At 42.7% G+C, this 23,151-nt stretch overlaps 1 protein-coding gene across 2 annotated transcripts in view; it reads right to left on the bottom strand.

Annotated features, from left to right (window-relative positions):
- Positions 1–5,162: 5,162 nt before the first annotated feature.
- Positions 5,163–23,151, bottom strand: part of ABTB3 (ankyrin repeat and BTB domain containing 3) — a 184,649-nt gene continuing 166,660 nt past the window's right edge. For both annotated transcript variants that reach the window (XM_069859654.1, XM_069859645.1), the window contains 6 exons: positions 17,196–17,301; positions 16,284–16,386; positions 14,582–14,663; positions 13,519–13,587; positions 10,342–10,455; positions 5,163–6,579 (listed from right to left, as the gene is read on the bottom strand). In XM_069859654.1, the coding sequence (XP_069715755.1) occupies positions 6,370–6,579; positions 10,342–10,455; positions 13,519–13,587; positions 14,582–14,663; positions 16,284–16,386; positions 17,196–17,301 (684 nt within the window). In that variant the 3' untranslated portion in view covers positions 5,163–6,369. The remainder of the gene's footprint in view (positions 6,580–10,341; positions 10,456–13,518; positions 13,588–14,581; positions 14,664–16,283; positions 16,387–17,195; positions 17,302–23,151) is intronic.

Raw genomic sequence — 23,151 nt, 5'->3', positions numbered from 1 at the left:
CAAAATTGCTGTTCTGGTACATCACGTACAATCAGGTGGACAGATCTAGCCATCTAAACAGCATAGCTTGCAAAGCACGAGGTGCTTGTAGAATTAACCTACCCAGCCAAAGCAACCTCTCTTATAAGTTGCTGACATGTATCCTGACTGTTTTAGTGACGAGCGGTCCAAGCAAAGCACAAAAAGCATTTGTCTACCAAGATTACCAGCTTGAGAAGACTGAGATACCACATTTTGAACCCTCTGCATGTACCTAAGATAATGCCACCCATGGCTCTTCCATGCAAGAAGCCTTGAACCAAGCTGAAAGAATGACAGTTTCATGGCAACAAAAAGAAATTTAATATCCCCCTCCTACCCACACTGAGCTTGCTTCCCTAGTTCTCAGGCTCACTGAAGGCAGATGACAAATGCCCATTAGCTTCTGTGTTTCCAGATTTTCCTTCTGCTTTGGACACCACATTTGTAACGTTTTCAGCAACAGTCTCATTGAACTCACGGATCATTGACTCACAGCAGAAGACTCAGCCTCACTATTTTTTACCCTTGGAGGCCAGTCACAAATGGTAGATCAGGTGCAATTCTGCTGAAATGTGATAATCTGGTCAGAGTGAGCAGCCTCAGTTTTCACTCAAAGAAGATAACAGGCCTTACCTTGAAATAAATAACAAGTTAAAAATAACAAAACATTAATTTTGTTATAAATGTAGGAAGATGTGTTTGGAAGTGCTGCAATTTGAGAATTATAAATGTCGTGCTTATAGGCACACATCTAAAATTATTGAAGTTTTCATCTATGGGGTTTCAAATATCATTTGAGTGCTGTTTCAAGGCTAACTTTCTGCAAGCTACTTTATTAAATATTAGGACAAATCATAAGCAGCTTTTTTAATGCTTATATATTTCAACATCTCTGGGCCAGAAGATGAAAGCAACATCAGGCCCTTCACATGAAAGACATTTTGTCAAACAAACTAACCTGAAGTATTTGACTTAGGGTAACTCTTGTTCATAAAAAAAAAAAGCATCCACTGACTTCAGAGGTAGCTTTAGTGAATGCAGGGTTCAGGATGTCATCTTTCAGCAATAATTTTAACAGACTCAGCTCCTGAGGGACACTGAATACCTGCAACTGACTTCAACAAGTTCTGCAGGTTCTCAGCTCGTCCTAGGATACAACCCTTTGACAAGAGTACAAGAGTACTAGGAAGGCTTTTTCTCTAGATGATCTGAGCCTTGCCTTGAATGTGTGGATGTGTGAAACTTAACACTACTTGTATTTTTCTTGAACATATTAAAACACTCTTAAACAGACCCTGCATGACTGAGTCCCCACAGACCTAGTAGCACTGCATGCTGTAACAGATCCCTTATCCGATTTTAAAAGGTACAGGGGGGAAGAAGAGATGCCCTTTCTTTTTTTTCTCACTGTGCTACCTCAGAACAGTTTCTTTCAGTACAAACTGGGGATTACCCTTTTTCTTTTAATCTTCAAAGAGCAGCACATCACTCTGAAACAACACTAGAATTTCTGAAAGCCCCCAGCACACCACACACTGCAGCCCATCCAGGACTCGTGCAATGGTTGGTATGAAGCCAGTGGATATTCCACACAAAAAGGCTCAGGGTCAAAAGCAGCATGTGGAGGATGCAGCAAGCAGCCTTCATTAATGCCAACAGAAGCCTGGCTACTAAGCCCTCACACCTCTTTAAGGATGTTTCCTCAGTCTTTAACAGACATCTGCACAAATCTACTCTGAAGCCGAGACCAAACAGACAAAAGTTTTAGCTGGGGGAAAAAAAAAATTAGCCATTACAAAGCTGGCCCTTTTCCAGAGTGGAGAGCATCTGGCCACCAGCTGTGTTTAGAAGACAGCAAGCGTAAGGAATAGATCAGGGGAACATCTGAGAAACAAGTAGACAGTGCTGAAATTTGTTGTGAAAAGAATGCCAGCCTTCCTCTGTGATGTCCAAAACCTTTGCCCTCCTACATTCCCCATCCTTTTCTCTTCCCAGCTCTCAAGCCCGTTATTGGAAAATCACCCATTCAGGAGAACACAGATACCCTTTCTGGGCTTGGGAAAGGATCCAGCAGGGCTCTGGAGTAAAAAAACCTGGGAAGTGTGGAAACTGGCAGCATATGAGGCAAAGTGGAAATGCAAGCAAATTCTGGAAACCGAGGGAGGACCTTGTACAGAGGCAGAAGGAAAGATGCAGGGGGATGTTGGGGAAGGATGCCTGTAAGTCCTCAAATACCGAAGAAGTAAATTAGTTTAAAAGACAAATGGAAAGGAACCAAAAGAGCCCTTCACTCATTACAGGCTGCAAAGTTATGCTTTAATAAAACAAAAGAAAAACCAGCAAGTTTTTCTAAGGATCTTGTATTTTTTTCCCCATTTCACCTGGAGTGGCTGGAGAAGACTGGAGGCAGTGTTTTCCCTCAAAGTTTGCAAGTCATTGCAACTCATACAAAGACTAAAGAAGCAGAAGGCTTTTTATTTTCTAAACTGATAATGCCATCTCTCAAAAAAGTGCTAATAAAATGCTCTGCTGGAAAGAGCCTTATCTGATAGGGATGGTATTCACGGGCACCCACTGAACCTCACACTGCTTTTTAGATTAAATTGACAACAGAGCCCTCCCCACTCAGCCCCAGATTAATGGAATGAAGAATCCATGCATGAAGCCACATATAATAAAGCCTGGAGATTATGAAGCAGGCTAGAAGGCAGGATCAGAATAGCAATTGATCTTGATGAAGTGGGGAAATTGTCCCAATTAAAGCAGTTCAAGTTTAATAAAAGCAAGTTGAAAATGTTATGCTTTGGAAGGCATAGTAAAGAAGTGCACAAATGAAAATAGGAACTCCTGGCAAAGCAGCAGTGAATCACCCGGGAATTGTAACAGAAGACAGACTAGATCAAAGTCAGCCATGGGATGTTCTTGTAGAAAATATTCCAGCATATACTTTCTGATATGCTGTACGTAAACCTCAGGAGACAGTTACTCTGCTTTGCTTGTCACTGTATAAAACCCCTGCTGGAGTACAGCAATCTGGGGAAACTGGGGACTCATAAGGGGAATGGCAGAAAAAATCAGGCACCTACAAAACATATGCAAAGGAACTAGGAAAGATTTATACTAGTGAGGAAAGTAGGATAGTTCCTCTTATACATGGAATAATCTTCTAAGAAGATCTTGTAAGATCATCTATTCTTCCTGTCAATCAATGCTTAAAGGAAAAGCATCTCAACCTGCAGTAAAGAAATTCCAAAGTCTCTTACAAAAACCTTCCAATAAATGATGATAGTGAAGATCATGGACCCCTGTTGCTGGATGTTTCACAAGCCTGCAAGCTGCACATTTTCTGGTGTCGTTCAGCTAGATCTCACCCAGCCTCACAGCCAGACAGATGGACTAAAACTGCTGTTTTTAAAATCGGGTCTGTGGGCCACGAAGGTCTACTGACTATACTGACTACTTCCAGAAGAAATGAATACCAGGGTTAAACAGGGGCTGGCTCTTCTGCAGGCAGAAGTGATAGGGGTCACAGGTCTTTTTTTTGTTTGTTTGTTTTAATGGTTTGTTGCAGCTATACATCGGAATTTGGGATTACCAGTCTTTTGAAGGCCAACAGTTATTCCTTTATAAGTCACAATCCTTGCCTGTAACAGCTTTGAACAATAGCTTCTTGTGGCTTGTTCTCCCCTACCATTTGCTACCAGCAAAGCAGATCTCACAGCAGAAGTGGGTGCCACACTTTCTGTTGTGCTCAGCCATCCAGATGCATAAGCCCTCAAAGGAGCAACAGGACACACAAATGCATGGGCCAATGCAGCTCTGCTGGCAGACCCGCACAAAGTGTGTTTGGAGGCATCTGCCCTCTGTTGCTAGAGCCTTTGGCTTGCATTTGCCCTTGAATGCCCAAACACAGTAAGCACTCAGTTCACGTACAGCCACCAAATGACATATTAAGCCCTTTATCTCTGAAAGAAACCCAGTAAACGTTACCAAAGATACTCTCAACTCATCAGAAGAACTACTAGCACAGTTAGCAGTATTTCTTTCCTAATGAGTCCCAGGCAGGTTCCTACAAATGCTCAAAAAGCATCACTCTGCAGGGGCAGCCTGTGCGCAGGACTCTACCTCCCCTTACCAAAACACAATTAGTATTTACGCTAGAAATAGGAGCACAACACTTGCGGTTATCATTAGAGCATTAAACACCAGACTGCCGATCCACAGATGGGCATGTTTCCCAGAAAATGCTATTTTGCCTATGGATATATCCATATGCAGCTCACGACTTCATTGGGCACTACGCATGTACCCAAAGGAAGAGTTTTAGTATCATGATTATTGTCTGAAAAACTTCACTCTTTTAAACCATGAGGCTGCAGGATGAAGTCTGCTCCTATCTAGTTTTTGTTGGCATGGAAGGATGGGTTTCCATGGATGATGAGGCACAACAATAAGCACCCCTGTGTGTTGCTGTTGCATCAACCATGGTCTCGCTCCTTTAAGATCACAACATTCACACAGAAGTTGCCATTACCTAAATGTTCCAGACAACATCTTGTGTGAACATCTACTACGCAGAAAAACAAAAGTCTGATTGACTGACCTGCTGTGTCTCCATGACACTAGTAGCAGTTCCGACATTTTTATAATTTGCGGCAGAAACTGTAAAGGCTTTAAAAAAACAAGCACACACGAGGATTTACACCTCAGAGTTTCCCACTGTGTTGGTAACTAGAGCCAAAACTGTATTCTCTAAGTATGCCAAAAGCTATCAACATGGAAGTGCACCCCATGTTGATACTTCAACAAAAGAACAAGAGGTTATCATGCACTGTCAAAATAAACCTTCTAAAGTCTATGAACTGGGCACAGTTTCTGAATGGCAAGCTAGAAAATAAATATATTAATGTCACTTTGCCATGGAGAAGGCAATAGCTTTGCAACACTTCTTACTATGGTTTTCAGAGACAGAGCATCAAGAATGTTGAGGTATGTAGCAGATTTGTCTTGCTAACAATGTGCTGCAAAATAAACAAAGCTTTGACATTAAAACACAGCCCCCATCCCACCCCACCCAAGCCCTGCATTGTATATAACCTATACATTTTCAGGATACAGTGAGAATCATTATACAGTACATTTTTAATTATAATTTTAAAAAGTCTAACTTGGACACAATCTCTGGCCAGTAGCAAAATATCGACACATGACTGAAGTAAAGATTTGTTATTAACCTTTCACTGTAACAAACAGAAATCAGCATCTCGAGAAGGGTCTCCAGGGGTATCATACCACATCCAATCGCACCAAATAAAAAAAATATGCTAATTTCACAAATAAAGTTTGACAAGAAGTAACATTGCATTTGTCTTGGCAAAATGAAGCACAAATGTAACATTTCACAGGTACAGTTACCATGCAAATGCATGTTGAGTTTGTCATTGTTTTTAACCCCAAATCACGAGTAGCATGCAGTTCTCCTGCCTCCCCCGCCCCAACTACTGTATTAGAGATGGTCTGGGTAATGTACTTCTTTGGTGTAACCATAGCCTGTTAGGCAAGATTATACCATCCTAGGAAAGAATATGAGCAAAACTTTATCATATGCATGTTTGCACAATGTACATTTTACCATTTATAAAACCAAAACATGTTACATAGATTCTCAAACACAGCTCTGTCAAAAATGGACTTTTAAGCTTAAGAAATATTTTTTACACTACAAGGCCACCCCATTATTTTTTTACGAACAATTTAAAAAGTTCCCACCCCTAAAAATCTGCCAGTATGTTTCCTCAGTTGTAACAGCCTTACCCACTCTCTAACACAGCCGATCTTTGCTTGACAGCAATAACAGTTCTTACATATCCTAAATGCATGAGGATAATGGACTCTGCGATAGATATAGTTCTTATATGTGTAACACTGGAACACAACCGCTTTGAGTGATTAATGGTTCAATTCAGGTGTTCCCCGGCACCACCGCTCAGGCAGGGGCTTCTGCTGTTCACTGACGTGAGTTCTGGCTTTTGTTGGCAATCAAGGTCCACGACCACGTGTGTGTGTACGTATGTTCAGAATATGAGTACAACAATGATTCACCGGATACTCTTGCACCACGTCTGCTCAAAAACACGGAGGAGCTTTGTTTTCTGTATTCCCTCATCCAAATGGGGCCGCAGCCCCAGTGCAGGACTTCTGGCCAATACAGAAGTATTTGGATGCAAAGTAGAATTTTTTAATTATCTTTTTTTGTAGTTGTTTAAGCAACTGGAACAGGTTTAAGCAACTGCAACAGCAGACTCAACTTGCAGGGTCTTTATTAGCAGGTTACCGTCTTCCACAGCTTTATACAATGGAGCCCTTTGAAGAAGACAAATGAATTGACTGAATCCTTGTGGCCAACGTCCTCTGTAAGTCCTGTAGTACATTTTGACCAGATGCTTCTCCATTCTTGTCATACAACAGCTGTTTGAAAGCTTCATTTTCAATGAGGACCATCATATTTTTTAGAAAGTAGCCTTCACAATAGGAAGCTAGTTCTGTGACTCCGAGAAACTACAAGAAGTGAAATTAAAGAAAGATAACCATTCTAATAAAACCCGCTCAACAAATACAGTGTGTAAGAGCTACACAGAAACAACTACACAAACCAAACCTTTCAGACAGGCACAGTAACAGCTACAGATATATACATAGAGGGGAAACAGTCAAGCAGTGTTCTAAACTGATGATTCTGATCACAATTCCATGTTATAAGGCCATGGCATTTAAGGAAATGAACTGCAGGGCTGAAGCTTTGCTCCCTTGGAAATTAGTGTAAGTTATACCACAGAGTTCAAAGGACCCATGACTTCCTGCTAGAAGTTACACTCTAAAATTATATATAGATTTGTGAAAACTTACTACAGACTAAGATTAATGAATGCCATTCTTAGCAAGGATGAGTAACATGACCTGTCACATGAAGTTTCATGCTTCAAGGAATCTTTGGAGGAGAGATGGAGGTTTGTAAAGCATGTGGTTTGGGGTTATCGGTATCCCCTTATGCTGAGCCATGTTTGCAGGGATACTGTAATGTGCAAGAAAATCTTAGCTGTGAGAGCAAACCTGAAAGAACCCATACTGATCATTTAATGGGTGAGCCATACTGATCATCACCCACTGGCTAGATCCTGTGGTCATACAAGGAAAGGAGTATAACCATGATATCCCACTACAGTTGTCGTTATAAGCCATGCAGGTGTGAGCCATGCAGTACTCAGTCCTGCTCAGGCAAGCTCCTGCTAGGTCCAAGCTCTTAGTAAAGCAGGAACCTTTGGCCATGAGGTGCACCCCAAAGGGCCAGAACTGCTGGGGCACTGCATAGCTTTGGGTCCAGACTGGAAGAATTCCATGACTATTGCTCACCACTACTTTAAGTTCATGTTTGGAACCAGGAATGGAAATTACTAAATAAATGAATAGGCAAAACCCAAAACATATTAGGATTAGATCTGTCTTCCCAAGGAAAATTAATGATGTTAACTTGATTTCAAACCATGTAAGTTTTCATCAAATTATGAGTGCATAATTTTGCACCAGGATGTGAAAGCCTATGTGTGAATCTGTACTCTTCTCTGAAACACCATTCATCCCTATTCGTTATTTCTATATATTCATTCATGACATTAAAGAAATCATGTACTTCACTTTTCTTTTTCAAATTTGCTCTGAGGCCCAGACTGCAATCTCTGCAACTGCTGAGTGTTTTAGGCATGTATGATTTTGTTGGGAGTCTAGATGCATTCATGCAAAACACAACTGGTATCTAGCAGTAAATAATCAATCACCATTACAAATCCCATTTGCTCAGTCACTTAATTTCCTTCTGGAAGTAAAGAACAGCGACAAAGGTTTTGAATCATGAAACCCTTAAAGTGACATTACTCTCATGACTCCTTTTGCAGATGCTGCAATTTCAAGTATGGAAAGCCCATAGGGATGGTACAGATGATGACTTTCAACTCAGCTTCAAAATTGTAAACCTTACCAAATTCACGTTCTCTCACCTTCCTACCAGTATTTCACCTTTTTAACACAGAGCCTCAGCCTCTTGTTTCTACAGCTCCTTTTACACAGTTCCCCATCCTGCTAAACACTGCTCTAGAACCTAGGTCTCCATTAGAGAAAACATTCCAAATCTGTGCTCACTTGATGCTATGCTTCCACCAAACCATCTTTCTCTCAGTCATGATGACAAAGACTGTGATCCATGTGTTTCTGGGCCAACCTGCTTGCACATCCCCATCTGGAAAAGCAGGTATCAGCAACACCTGAATTCCTGCAGGTGCAGCTGAGCTTGCAAAGTAGCAAGGACTAGAAACGGTACCTACAGCAGGAACAAGCTACTCAGAACCTACTCCTGGTTGACATGGAGGTTCCTGGCTTCAGTGCCTGTTCACCTTATTTCCCCCATCCTTGCTGTGGTCTAACATGAGCTTCTTCTACACTTGAGAGTGCAACATGGAAGGGCAGATGGTTGGCTGGGAAGCTGTCCTCGAACTGCCTGTGAGCTCCCCTGGTTCATCAGGACCATCTGGCCTCTTCCACCATATACCATTATCTTGTATTAACATAATAAACAAATGAAGCTACTGTGTGACGGAAGCACTCTGGGCAGAACGATCTGTGCTCAGATTAATCACCTGCACATCACACAGACTGGGAGCAAAAAGATGGGAGTGTCTTCTCTGCTCTGCAGTCAGCGTCACAGACAGGTATCTGGACTAGCTTTAAACTCACTAGTTCAGGTCCCGGAAACCTAGCTGTAACAGTGTGAAACAGCCCTGATAATTTACTGGAAGCAGGGCAAATTAGCGCATGCAGAGCTTTGGTGTGACGTGGCTTAACTAATTCCAGAAGTCAAGCTAGCTTGGTTGTCTCTGCAATGCACTACCCACATCAATGCAAACATCATCCTGGCTGTAAAAGCCTCTCGAGTACACCGTTTCCACTGACTCCACTAGGAGATGCAGGCACAGAACATTTGGAGGCTGTGGCCCTTGCAGGCAAACAAGAAGCTGGATTTAGACACTGGATTTGTTCAGTCCCAGCATCGGCAGTGTACAAGTTTCTAACAAAGGTCTAAAGCTCGCTGTAAGAATGTTCTTCAATCAGTATGTCGAGAACAGCCACACTTCATGATTCAAAGAAAACATGTGTTGTAAAAACAAAACTATTCATTTTACTTTTAGTAACTTAATACAAATTGAGAAGTTTCCACAAGAACTGCAAGATAAATCAGATATTTTTCAAAAGATTCCTGCACTGCTGATTTTATTTCCTATTACAATACATAGACCTCATTTCTTATTCATTTTATAGGTAGAACTTTATGCTATTTCAAACACTGATTGCACATTATCCGTACATCAAGACCAAAGATTACTACTCTCTGTAGGAAATAACTGATGATGGGAATAGAGGTCAGACCTGCAGGGGTTTGGTGCAATCTGCAAGATTACTCTGTTCAATCAAACCTCCATGTCACACTGCATCATTTTATCTTTTGTATAGACCATGTAAGATACTGAAAAAAATCACCTAAGCAATGCTTTAAAAATATTTCATTGCAACTATTTGTGTATCATTTCCTTGTGACAATATAACAACTAAACACACAAGAGGAGGAGAAAAATCATGAAACTCATCAATGTGGCAACCACCTTCATCAATGAGTGAAAACAGGTTTTCTAGGTCAAAAAATGCCATGCTTTTATGCCTAATGACTTAGGCCCCCTCACAAGCTAAGTAAATAATCTGATTCCAATAAGAAGCTGCAAATCTCTCCTCTCCAAGACATACAATTCTAATTACCATCCTTGCACGGCACAGAGATGTTGCGCTGTGACAACCTGGCATTTTTGTATATTGACAAGCTGTCACCAGCTCTAAGTGTATCACCCCAGTGGACTTCAGGCAGGAAGAAACATGAAATTATAAAGGGAAAACGCAGCTTGGAAGGTGCAAGAGAGGTGTCTTATTCGGTTAGGTGATTCCTTTTGAATAACTCAGCAGTTTGGCTTGCTATGATAAGGGATTGGTCTGCCCCCATGGTGGTACACTCAAATTGAGTTTGAAGCAGTTAAGAGAAGAGGGTGGCAGTTGCCACAGAGGCTCTTACATTATATAACTTAGGACTGTCACTATACGAGGTGCCTAGTAGCCACTCACATAACAAATCTTAAATAAAGAACAAACTTTCACTACTTATCATAAAACTGACCTACAAGTAGGATGACAGACAGATAACATGCAAGCATATGCAGTTATTTTTACCTTGGCATGATTATAAATATCCACGCAGTTTTCTGTATTAATGCTTTTTGCGCAAATGATCTCACAGTGTCGTTGTAAAGCTTCAAGCTGGAAAAATTTAGCAGCAGAGAGAAGCTAAAAAAAAAGGCAACAAAAAAAAAGTCAAAACTGCTGAGTGATACAGAATCAAAGCTTCCTTCTTTACTGTTTCAACATATTTTTATCTCTGCCTCTGCTTCAGTTAGCATGAAAGTACTGACAAACAGTCACAATGAGAAGGTTGCTCGGTTGCTTCAAACCTTTGCAGCCCCCTCTAGATCACGCTGTGGGAAGCTATGCACGGAGAGACCACCATAGGCTGCTCAGGTCTATGTGCTGACTTTGGGATGGGGTGGGAAGTGGGGAGGGTGAGAGAGAAAAACGAAATGGCAGCTTGGAGAGTCTCTGGTCACTTTGCAAACATGACTCTGCAAGGAGGGATCTGCAATTACATTCCAGCAGAAAACATTTCTGGTTCAACTGTTCCCCAAGCTCTGGCTAAAACAGAGCACCTGGGCTGGATGTGGGGATGTCAGAAGGGCCAGGACCAAGAGTATAGAGGAATTTAAACCAGATGATGATAACCACCCTGGGCATTCTAAAAAACCTAGAGAGGCAATAAACCTCCAATTTGCCACCTCAGCAGGCTCAAGGGAATGGTGTCAGATGTCACACACTCCTTACTCTAGCTCGTGAGCACCAGTGAGGTCATTTCTAGGCCACAGGCATTGAAATATTGTCTGGCTCCATGTTACTCCAAGGAGCAGGTGTACAGCAGGATACGACACAAAGGTGGGAACCAGCTTGGTGCGAGTCACTGCCCAGTAACACTCATGTCAGTGTCATGTGTCTGTATCACTGCTCCACCACAGCTCTCATCAGGACTCAAGCTGATCTCCCTCTTTGGCTCTGCATCCATCCTATGGATACACTACCTGGACTGGCACTGCCTTGGGTTCTCTGAATGCCACTGTATGCTGTGGGCATGACCTGAAGCCTGTAAGGTGAGAGTGGCTTAAAATTTGAGTTCTCCAACTGATTTTAGTAGTGGCAGGATTTCCTCTATTGCCCCCTTCCTCTCCATTTACACCTGTGAAAAGGAATTTCAGTTTCTGTCTTTCCATGGTAGTTCATTGACTCTGGCTCACTGCTCTGTCTTAGGAAGCAGGTTGGGGTTCTTCACTGCTTGACACCTTCCTCTAACCCAGCCAGGTCTCTTAGGCCAAGCTGTTGAGGTGTTTAGGCATCTATACAACCCTTATCATTTAGAACTGCGTGACAAAAAACTATCCTGTGAGTCCCAAAAGGCCTCTCATGCTGCAAGGCAGGAGTGCTGGGGAACAAAAAAGCTTTAAACTTCCATGACATTATTCTGACTTCTTCTGTGCAGTCTGCTCAAGCTCTGCTTTAATCCCATAAATAAATCCAAGTGCTGGAAATCTGCAGTGCTGATTTGATAGCAGCCAGCTGGCCCCAATTATGAATTGCAGCAAAGATTTCTGTGGAATATTTCTGGTGCTTCTTGTTATCATATTTGTAATAAGGCAAGTTGCTAAATGCAGTTTTGAAAGATAAAGCCAAATCCTATTCCAGCTGCCGCTGTGGCTCAAGCGGTCACGTGCTGGTTTGTAATTACTTTAAACTGTGAGGAACCGTGGCCAGATCTGTTATCAACAGATCAATCAATGAGTCGTACATTCTTGAGTCACAGAAGTTTTTGAGATGTCACAAAAGTAGAGCAAGCAGCCAGCTGAACTGCAGCACAAGCTTTTTAGCAGCCAACGTAATGACACATGCATGTCTATAAAACTGTTACACTGCCTAGTCTGAGACTCCTTATTTCTGAAAGGGTTAGAAATTCAGGGGTTTCTTTCAAAACTACAAGTGAAATAAAGAATCGGTGACCTTTTCCTATACAGCTCAGAAAGTCAGCATGGGTATGCTTAGTTAAAAATCCACTGCCTGCGCTGGAGAGGAATAATTTCAGTCCTAACTAGTTCCACCTTCTGGCTGCCAGCAGGATTGGTACACTTGTTCCTATACCCATGAGAATTGATTCACTCTGGACACTCAGACCCCAGATACGTGTCACTCCCAGTTTCTGGTTAGCAGTACTTCAGTAAAAGCCAAGCCTCACATGGATACCCCAGGCATTAGTTGTCATAGGGACAGACTTAACTAATGTAAGCAACAATAAAACATCATAGTGGCAAACTATAATGTGCACATTGACGATTACCAGCTGCTTAAGTAGCTCTGACTTTAGTATTTACTGTCCTGTGTTGTTTTTGGCTGCCATGATTTGGTCATTCTCAACAGGAAAGCTCCCTGAATAACTATCAAGAATAAGCTCAAATATCTCTTAGTTCTGCTTAGCAGGAGTCACTAAAATGACAACGACAGCACTCCGTATTGGGAAGAGGATGACTTAACATCCATACAGGTTATGGATGTGTGGCTACACCGAAGGCTCCGTCAGTTCCCGTTGGTGTGGTTTGGCTTTCACAAATGGGCACAGTAAAACATCCAGTGAGGAAGAGGCAAAGAATTCTCTGTATCTCAAGGAGCAGCTTAAGGTTTTATTCAGAAAATTTGACAGTTGCATGCTTGAATGTGAACTCAACTATGACTCCAGTGGGATTTTTCCCATGGTTAAAGCCTAGGAAGCAAATGTGATGCTTCTATTGTGCTGAGTTAGGTCTAGACATGTAAGCCTGAACTAACAAACCAAAAGTAAGAGCATGGCACAGAGAAGCTGAATGACCCAGAGAGAAAGAGGATGGCATATTATACTGCTGGGAGTTGCTTCCAGACTTTGTTAACATCACCTTTGCACCTCCTTGAAAGAGCCTCTCAAAGCATCTAAATAGATATTTTCATTTCAGATACTTTTTTTTTTGCTTGATGATCATGATTTTTCTACTCTGTCTTCTCTGACAGTCAACTTCGTACTGGCAAAAGTTACCATAATGGATGACTGGCAGAGAAGGAGACTAAGTATCTCCCACAGGACTGCAGACAGCCAGGGCACTCTAGGTAAGGCAGTGCTGGCTCTTACAGGAGTGCTCAGGTCTTGCCCAATGGCCATATGCCCTTGGGTGAACGACACACAGATTGCTTAGCATTGCTCCCACTGCAATTAAGATAAATGTCTCTTACCTCCATAATTTCATTATTTTTAATCAGGAGTGATTCCGCACCTCCATAATAAAGATACTGCATAACCAGCTGTAATAAAACAAAGTGAGTGTTTATAAAAAGCAATCCAAAACATAAGGGAACAGCGGGTGATTTAAAGACTGCAGGCATTGCCCAAGACTCTTTAACTCCACCAAGGATTTTCAGATAAAATTGGCCCAAATCTCCTGATTTCAAGACACATGTAGTTACTCTATTTCTCTGCACAGTTTAACGCTTCTTTCTTACGCGCAGTGTAACTTCTCAACCCTCACCAACCACATTGTCCGGACTTTCAGGTGAGCTCCAAACAGCTCACAGGAGCCCAACTAATTAATTCTGAATTTTCAGTGTATTTCCCAGTATGTTAAGTACATCATCAATTCAGGAAAATACAGCATATATAATGGTTATTCCCTTACTCCTTCCCTGGCAAAGGCACCCACCTTCACCCAGCGGTGTGGGGCGTGCGCAGATGATGAGAAAGAGTGGGGGAGGCTTTGCATTGTAATACAAGCCAGCTAAGATCCCTCTGCATTGAGCTTCCAGCAAACCTAAAGTCATTGTAGGCTGCTGGGAATTATCTGCAGCAGTATCAACAGATACATGGAGCTCTGACTCAAATAAAGAGAAGTATATACTTGTATACACTACAGATAGAGAAAGCAAGCTCTGTATTTTCATGGCAAAAATTTGATTGAACAATACTGCTAAGGAAAGGGATTAACTGTGTCTCTTCCAAGCCTGTCCATTAAATACAGAAAGAACCAATAAGAAAAAAAAGAATCTAGTGCTTTACCTTGACATGCACCGCTCTATCTGCACAGTCCATAAGTGAAATGCATGCTGTTGTATCTGGTTGAGATTATAGTTCCAATCAATAGCTCTCTGCAGCTTAATGTATGAACAGATAGGAAGCCTGCACTCATGAAACTGCTACTCAGAGCTGTGTGTTTATCAAATACATACGTACTAATTTGGACAGGGCATTTACAATGTTCCTGTTACACGTTCCATTCAAGTTCAATGTGAGAACTGACTTTACCTGAAAGATGGGGTACTTCACATAGTTGATCTCAATGCAAGTGCTATCAGATGAGGGCTTGCTAGACAGCAATGCTTTAAACCTAAATAAAAAGGAGTAAGATTAAAATATCAGCCCAATTATCTCTGTGAAAAAGTACACTGAAGTGGAAGAACATCATCACCCCTTGCAAAACAGTACACTGAAATGAAGGAATTTGTCACTGAAAGCCATCAAGATAAAGACACTGACATAAAATAAAGTTCAAATCTAAAGGAAGAAGCCTCTCTTTCAGGAGATTTCAATTTGAAATTTCTGAAAAATGCATCTAATATCACAATAGAATAAAATGTATATGGGAAATTCAGATAATGTAATGACAAATATTGTAAAACCAAAACATTTTTTCCTTTTTTTTTTTCCTTGAAGATGACATGATATTTTAGGAAGACTTGCAGATTTAAAAACTGCGCACCTCCTTTTTTGAAGGAGATAAATTCTGGCCTATGTCCATTATGCTGCTTTAAGAAAACATTTTGGAACAAAATATTAAAACCAAGTACACGAAGACTTTTAATGTAGGCTCTGTACAGTTGTGTATGAAGAGGCAGGAGAGAAAGCTGGATAGGGTTCCTATTCTCTGGTTATCAAAACCTCAAATTCAGACAAAAGTTTCAGGAAAAGAATATCATTTTAAGTTAATAATTGCAGATTTCTGAGAGACATACATATGTAGCAATCTATTTCTCAAAACTAGATATTCCTATTTGATTAGACAGAGAAGATGGGAAATGCAGTGTCAGAAACAGCTGCTCTTATACTACTTTTTGATAATTCATCTGACCTTCTAGCAGTAGTGCAAAGCTTAGCTTATCTGTCAAGACCAGCATTTGCTGGATGGTAACCTTTGCCATATCATAACTGCATCTTGTTAAATAAAATACAGAGAATGATTGATTTGCTTTTACTACTGTCAAACTCTACTATGAACACAATTTAGTAGGTTTAACACTGGAGTTTGGAATGTGTTTGTACCTCTACCAATACTCTGTAAACAGAAATACTCATTTCTTAATTGAGGGCAGGGTCAGATACTGCAGTTGCTTTTTCAGATTTCTTTACTCTTGTGTTGTGGGTTGGTAGCATCTTTAGCAATAATTCCCACATTGCTCAAACTACCCAAACACAGTGGGTTGTCCTTGCCATATCTTGAAATAAGCCCTTATAGGGCACCATCTAAATTTGTTTAAAAGCACATCTTTAATTATAAAGCTGCGTACAAATAAGGTTTGTGAGCAACTGTACAGCAGGATTGAGCTGGGTAACCTACATCCAGCCTTCTGAGCACAAGGAACAGACCATAAATACTGCCTTTAGATACCGTATGATGTGTTTTGTACTTATTTAATTTTATTTAAAAAATATTAAGACTCCTCTACGATTAAGAGCTGGATGCAACGCAAAGCTCCATGCAAATATGCCTCAGTGGAATGAAGTTAGGTGCATGGCCAAAAGCACGGATCACTTACTGGATGGGAATACAGTGATGGAAGCACTTGTTAAATATTCTGTAGATTGACTAGAAAAAATATGTTGAGATTTTCTCCTCAGGAAAAATTTGGAGTGAGCCATTAGTCCTCAAAGAATCTTAGCAGCAACAAAAGCAAAAATGCAAAATCAAATTCTATTTTTGTTAAAAGACAGAAATGTCTCTATATCTGACCTTGGTGATGCAGTAAATAGCAATACTCTGTGTGCATAAAAGGGTCTTCCTTCCACCAGAAATGTAACATCTGACATCTCTTTATTGTTAAGAAAGTGGGGATCTAGAATGACAAAAAGGAGTTAAATAAAAAAAGTCAATAACTTTAGTTTGGAGGAGTTATGAACAAAGAGAATATTTTCCTGTTTTGACAAAACAAGACAATAATGTAAAAGGATATTGTTTTTAATGAGCAAAGCCCATAAAGCTATTTTGGAGAGCTTGAGACAGACTCCCCCCAGAGAGCCACGTGCAGTTCAGATGAAGGGAATTCAAAGCTTTGAAGCCCGTGAGGACATTTGCTGAGATGACAGCCAGTCATCCCTGCCACGTGGAGCTGGCACAGCCTCCCAGCTCCGCTACCCAAAGCAAACTGCAGCTGAAAAGATGCTGGAGAGCCCTATGTTCATTTGTACTTTATTATGCCCCTCTCCTTGTGCAGGCAAAGGCTTTGTGCCAAGGGGAAGAGGGTCCTGGAAAATTGCTCAGGTCTTCTCTCAGTGACATTAAAACAGTCCAAGCTCTGTCAGCAGGGCTGGGAGGGCTGTTTCGCCGCAGCATCACCCGCAGCCAGCCACGGCAGTTTGAGATGCGGACAGACGTTTGGCTCTGGGCCCAGGGCTCAGATCCCAGTCTAATTAGCAACACAGACAAATCTTTGCAGATTTATGGTCCCACTCGAATGCACCTGGTGACCCTCTTGATTTCAGTTGGAGTTTCAGGTCAGGCTAAGCTCGGGGCCCTTCCCCTTTCTAGTTCTGACTTTCCAATTCAGATTTTTCTCCGACTTGTGCCCCCAAGCACCCAGCCTGTCATGCAGACTTCCCACAGCTCTCCTTGGAGAACTCTTGAGTATCCTTAAGTCATGCTTACCTAGGCGAGAGGTCTGCTTGCGCTTAATTTCAACAAGCTTTGGAATAGGGTAGGGTCCATAGCAATGAGTGAAAATGACAGACAGCTGCTGGCTGATCACTTCATTCTAAGCAAAAGAAAACAAATATATGCAATGTAAGCTTAGTATGCAACATAAGATCAGTATGCCAAGGAGATGCTACATTGTTCTCAAGAGTTGCCTGTTTTGAAGCAGAAAAATGTGACTGCTGAAGCTTCATTACAAATCAGAGCTGAAGATCATCAGTATTTGTTGGAAACTGCAGATCTCACTTCCTTGATTGCTATGTTTCCTTGGACCAGAGGACCTCTTCTCCTAACAAACTCCATAGCACCTGTCCCCTCCAGAGAAGCAAAGCTCCTTTACAATAGTCATTTCATTTCATTTGCAAACTTACTGTACTGGAAAATGACTTTTTGTTGCTCTTTAGAAAATGGTCATTGATCATTTTTCAGAAACCCAGAGCTACCAAACAGATACAGCTGCATAGCCTGCGTACATTTCTAAGCATACCAGTCTCCCAAACCCACTCCTTTGCAGAGTGACAGAAGGATCACAACTGTCACCAAAACTCCTCATTCGATCCCAAATGTTTCATTAATGTTCTCCTACACTGCTAGCAATGGCCTGGGCACCACTGACCTTCATAGAACCAGATTCAGACCCTGACTTTACCCATTTCAGCCCAGTCTCTGGGGGCAAGACACCCACAGAATCATAGAATCACCAGGTTGGAAGAGACTCACCAGATCATCGAGTCCAACCATTCCTATCAAACACTAAACCATGCCCCTCACCACTTCGTCCACCTGTGCCTTAAACACCTCCAGGGAAGTTGACTCAACCACCTCCCTGGGCAGCCTGTTCCAGTGCCCAATAACCCTTTCTGTGAAAAATTTTTTCCTAATGCTCAGCCTCAGGGCACTTTCACAAGCACCTAAGCAACTTGTGTATTCATACACCTTATCTGCAAGGATAGTGAAATGAATTTAGTGCTTAACTACCTAAGACTCAGCTGAAAGCGGGACTTAGAAGCTTTTCAAATTTTATCCCACTCTTTGCTGGTAACCACAGCAGGTCTAGCAAGTTCACTTGTTAGCTGTCACACAGCTAATTCATGACAATGCCTTTTAACTGTCCTGTTGGCTAGTGATCCCTTCCACACTAGGAAGTTGTTAAAAGGTGAGGCAGTTGGATATGAGAGGGTCCAAGGCTGAGGAAGTAAGTATATAGGGGAGAAAAATAATCTCAATATAAAAATTTTAAGATTGCAGATGTTATACTAAAAATATCTCTAGGCTTACAGAGCAGAAACCGAAGCTTTCTGTGAGCGCATTTCAGCTCAGTTCTGACAGCAGTGCTCCTTAAATCCCACGAGGGATGAGAAGGAGTGGTAGAGATCCTGTAATGACTCCCTTACCGCATCTAATCAAACGGGGTGGGAATGGATAGAGCTGAGCCCTCAGAGGCACACACTGATGTCAAAGGAAATTACACACACTCGTCTGCAGGCAGGAGTTGGCTCCTATTACCACATCAGATGTAGCACTAAAAGAAATGCTAAGGTAAGAGAAATACTGATACTAAGAGCAACCATTTAGCATGTGCAAGGACCAGCCCTTGGAGAGGGGCTCACTGCTGGGGCTCTGACACAAGGAGAACATCCTGCACCAGGAGCATCTCTGTTCAGCATCTTCCGGACCCAGCTTTGCAAAATGCTTCATAAAGGGAGTGAATCACAGGGTGAAGAGAAAAGGAAGATTTAAGGCCAGATTTAAAGAAGGAAGTGACTCAGCCACCGGGAGGGCTTGCAGGAGAGTTGTAGACAGACAGGGCAAAAAGAGCAATTGCTTCTCTGCTCGGACGGGCTGTGCTGAAGCACTGCAGCCAACTGACTCAGCCAGGGAGGAGTGCATCCGGAGGGATGCTGATTACCAGCAGGGCAGCTTCCAGTTGGATCTGGCAGATGCTAAGAAGTCAGTAAATACAATGGAGGATGGGGATGGTTCAGAGCAGACGCAAGATTCTGGAGAGGAGAAGCATAATGAGAACAGCAATGCTTACCTTTACCTGCACTGAATAAAAGACGAGTAACTGCACTAAAGCAGATAACTACTGGCAGTTTCCTCTCAAACCTGCCAAGATGCACAGGTTCTGTCTATGCTGCTGTGTCTTTAGTGAGTCCATGAACTCAACAGTTCCAGCCACAGCTGTGTCCGGGGAATAGCTTCATAAAAGCACACATATACGTAAACAAAGACAACGCATCTACTCCTTCCAGAGGTGCCCATGGGAATGTGCCAATGGAAATTCTGGGTATTGACCCCTAAACATCTCATTAGGAGCTGGAGGTCTCACTCACCAGTCCAAGCCATTGCACCATGTACTGAGATGTCCAGGTGCACCAAGACCCAGGAAGAATGGGCCAATCCCAGTCACACAGGTGCAAGAAAGGGATCCCTGCTTATAATTCCCACCAGTATGATGGATACCCCCATGGGAGCCTGCCCACACAGGTGAGGTGCTGCCACCTCTCTGGGTCACCAAGAGAGCACGAACCCCGTGGTGTGCAGATACAAGCCCATTATAAAGCCACGTTGCTGCTGACTGCCCACAGCCTGTGAAAAACCTCGTGTAAACTAAGCTGTAATTAGCTCAAGATGCTTAAAGATTCTGAGACACAGAACAAAGATGGCACAAAGAGAAAAGAGACCTCAGGATCAGCTCATCAAAGAAAGAAGGGCCATCAGACAGACAGTAGCTCAATGCATCGTGGAGTTTCAGACCTCCAATGCAGGACACTGATCTCATTTGGCAGACAGGAGGTTGGAGATCTTTGGCTTCTGTCAGTAACATTAAATACTTACAATACATGCCACTGAAATGCCAAAATATGTGCTCAGCTAGAAAGCTGAAGCATGTGCTCATTTAGAGTCATTGCTAGCAGACAGCAGCAAGTTTTCTCCCCAAAATACAGGGAGGGTAGCGGTGAGCTATTGCAGCAGAGCAAGCCTGCACCACCCTCCACACAGGGCTGTGGCCCTGGGTCTGTTCCCTGCAAAGCCTCTGCCAGCTTTTAGTGATAAACCAGGCAGAAAGAGGCAGCAAAGAGAGAGAAAAGGGAGGTCTTGTCAAAGGTACAGTCTGTGACTAGATGGCTAGGGAAAAAATAGGCTTTTTAAAGTCAAGTCCTGCTCTTGCAGCCCACTGAGCTGGGTTGCCTATGAAGTAACTAAGAACTGCAAGAGTCCACAACCTGGAGCATCAGCATTGCTCCAGCAGAGAGGAGGACAGGCCCAGACTATTCAGCCTTCCCCCTCATACAGTGCCTGTGCCAGGAAGCTCAGAAGCCACCCTGGTTACCACATGCATTCCATCTAAAGCACCAAGCTGGATGATTCTTCCTTGTTTATCCTACCACCCTACCAGCTGATAGTGAAAGAACAGCTGTAAGAGCTCAGTGAAGCAGTTGTGGGCAGCAATATTAACACTGGAGAAGCAAACCAAAGTTTGTTTTCTTGCTACACTTTCATGTTGGAAAACACTGTGCCAGGATGTGCGAGGCTGAGATCTGGAGTAAGGCCAGCTTCCTTTCAGACTTGGGTGTTCATTCGCAGTCAAAGGCAGCTGATGTGCATCTTCTACTGTGGGAGGGAGAGGAAAGCTTGGCATAGAATATAACAAAAATATTTACCTAGCCATGGGGTAGTTTACAGATAGGCAAGAGGGAACAGGGAACAACAGTGAATCTTCTGAGGGAGATGGTGCTTCCAGCAGAGACTTGGTCGGTGAGCAAGCAACTTTGCTTTGTAGATGCAAGTGCTCTCCTGACTTAAAAGCATTCTTCAGAAGAGATCTAAAGGAATTTCCCACTCCTGCTGAATGGACTTGAACTGTGAGGGGAATTCATAAATTCTTTTGAAGCAAAGCTGAAGGTTTTCAAGATGCTGGAGCAGAGGTGACTAGTTGACCGATCTGAAAAGAGGTGAAGACCTAGGTGGGGAGTGTAGGGATACTTTTTCCTGCACATCCATCTGATTGGGGTCTGGGGCCAGACTCAGGAAAGGCTCCTCCAGCCTTTGGCACATACCCTGGGAGAAGAGCTTGCTCCATTCCAGCTTACTCTGTTCAACCCAGCCTAGTCATTCTGGAATGTGGTCCTACAAGGTACTGGACACAGCTGGGAAATACATAGCCAGTTTTCTCCACTACCTGAGGAAGATATATGTCATCTTGGTGCCTATACTGGGGGAAACTCAGGTCGTATTCAGGAGTTCAGCTAAGGTTTTGTTCTTCTCTGACCACTCTTTGCTTAAGCTGCCTCTTCTTCATAGACCACCCCTTCCCTCGAATTCCTACACCACATCTCTCTGAACTGCTCAAAACCTACTGCTTATTTCTCCTTACTGGACTACAGATAGCCCAGCACATTCGTGTGGCTGCCCTCTACAATGGTAACAAGCTAGGCTGCTTCTCTTTGCCTTTAAAATCCCAAGCAGTCCTTTGGGGTTTTCCTACTATTAATGTGCCCCTCACCAGCTCAGCCCCATTAAAGCCATTTAATGTGTGCCAAGGCATCAAATTCCTCTAACACAAAGCCCCGATCCCCAAAGCTTACCATATTAGGCAGAAAAGTAACACGCTTATTGTTCTGGGGTTGGTGTCTGCCTGTTAATACACATCTGCCCAGTAAACAGCGCAACCATGCTGCTCAGGGAACAGAGGCACTGGCAAAGGTATCTTTTCTCTTCCTGGTCCTGAGGATGCTGCTGGGACCCAGCTCTCTGCTAAATGCAGAGCGGTGGAATTGCTGCTTCCAGTCACCCATTTCACATGCAGTTCCTGGCAGCTGTTCCAGCAGTGGTAGAGCTTCAGGATACCCTCAGCCCATGAGGGCTCATCCATGAACTTCCTTCCATGACATGCTGAGATGCCCTTGAATTATTGCTCTGTTTATGCTCCCTCCTTCTCAGAAAGGGCCAATAAAGAGTGAAGCAACAAAGAGGGCTTTTTGCTGACCCCTAGCCCTGAGCTCTCAAACTTTATGAGACTTTCTTCACCATCTCTCTGAACCTTTTCCATCCTTGCCTTGGTGTTTCCACTAGAGTCCTCTAGCATAACTCACTTTTGTCAGCTGCCTCAACTGATTAAATGCCACTTTAGAGGGTCACTCCTAAACGATTAAGCAGCACACCCATAATTAATATTAGTCAACAGTTGCAAAGGTAGGGAAGCCCCAGAGGCTGGAGATACAGTTAGAGGCACTGAACTGAGTAACAAAATGGGTTTTGTTAGTGCCGGGCTCAAGTCCTTCCACTCCAAATACAAACGGAAAAGAATTAATCACAGGTAAGGCACAAATGGACCCTTCAGTTAGCTTCTGGGAAAGCTGCCAAGCCTCCCTTTCAAAAGGCTCTTTATATCACAGCTGTGCATTGTATGTAAAAAGCTCAGATGCCTGGGCACAGTCTAATCCCTGGGTGAGAGCCCAGAAAAGGGCAGGTGTCACATTCATGGCATTTATTTATTGCAAATGAAGAATCGGCTCCTGTCTCTGGCAGGGAAACACTTTAGAAGGCAGACAAGAGGTAGAAAAAAACCATCAAACCTATGTTAGTACAAGGCTGAATCTGTGTTATGAAAACACGAGACAGGGTTAAGTCTGTTATTAACATGCCACTCAGTACCTGGCGTTCACATCTCACATGGAGAATGCACGACGTACATGTGTGGATAACTTGCCTCCTGGTTACTCTGAACTGTTTAGACACAGAAGTACTACAAATGACAACAGGCAACGTTACAGATGACTGCAATTACTTGAAAACAGTGAAATCTGCCTTAAGAAATCACTCAAAGTCCCAGCCAAAAGATCAGTCACCGAGGGCAGGCTGGGCACTAGCTGACACACAGAAGGGCATTAGCCACTCCATGAAA

This window comes from Phaenicophaeus curvirostris, chromosome 1 (genome assembly GCF_032191515.1).
Source record: "Phaenicophaeus curvirostris isolate KB17595 chromosome 1, BPBGC_Pcur_1.0, whole genome shotgun sequence".
NCBI lineage: Eukaryota > Metazoa > Chordata > Aves > Cuculiformes > Cuculidae > Phaenicophaeus > Phaenicophaeus curvirostris.
The sequence above is the reverse complement of the archived record's forward strand: the minus strand, read 5'-3'. Positions and strand labels throughout refer to the sequence as shown.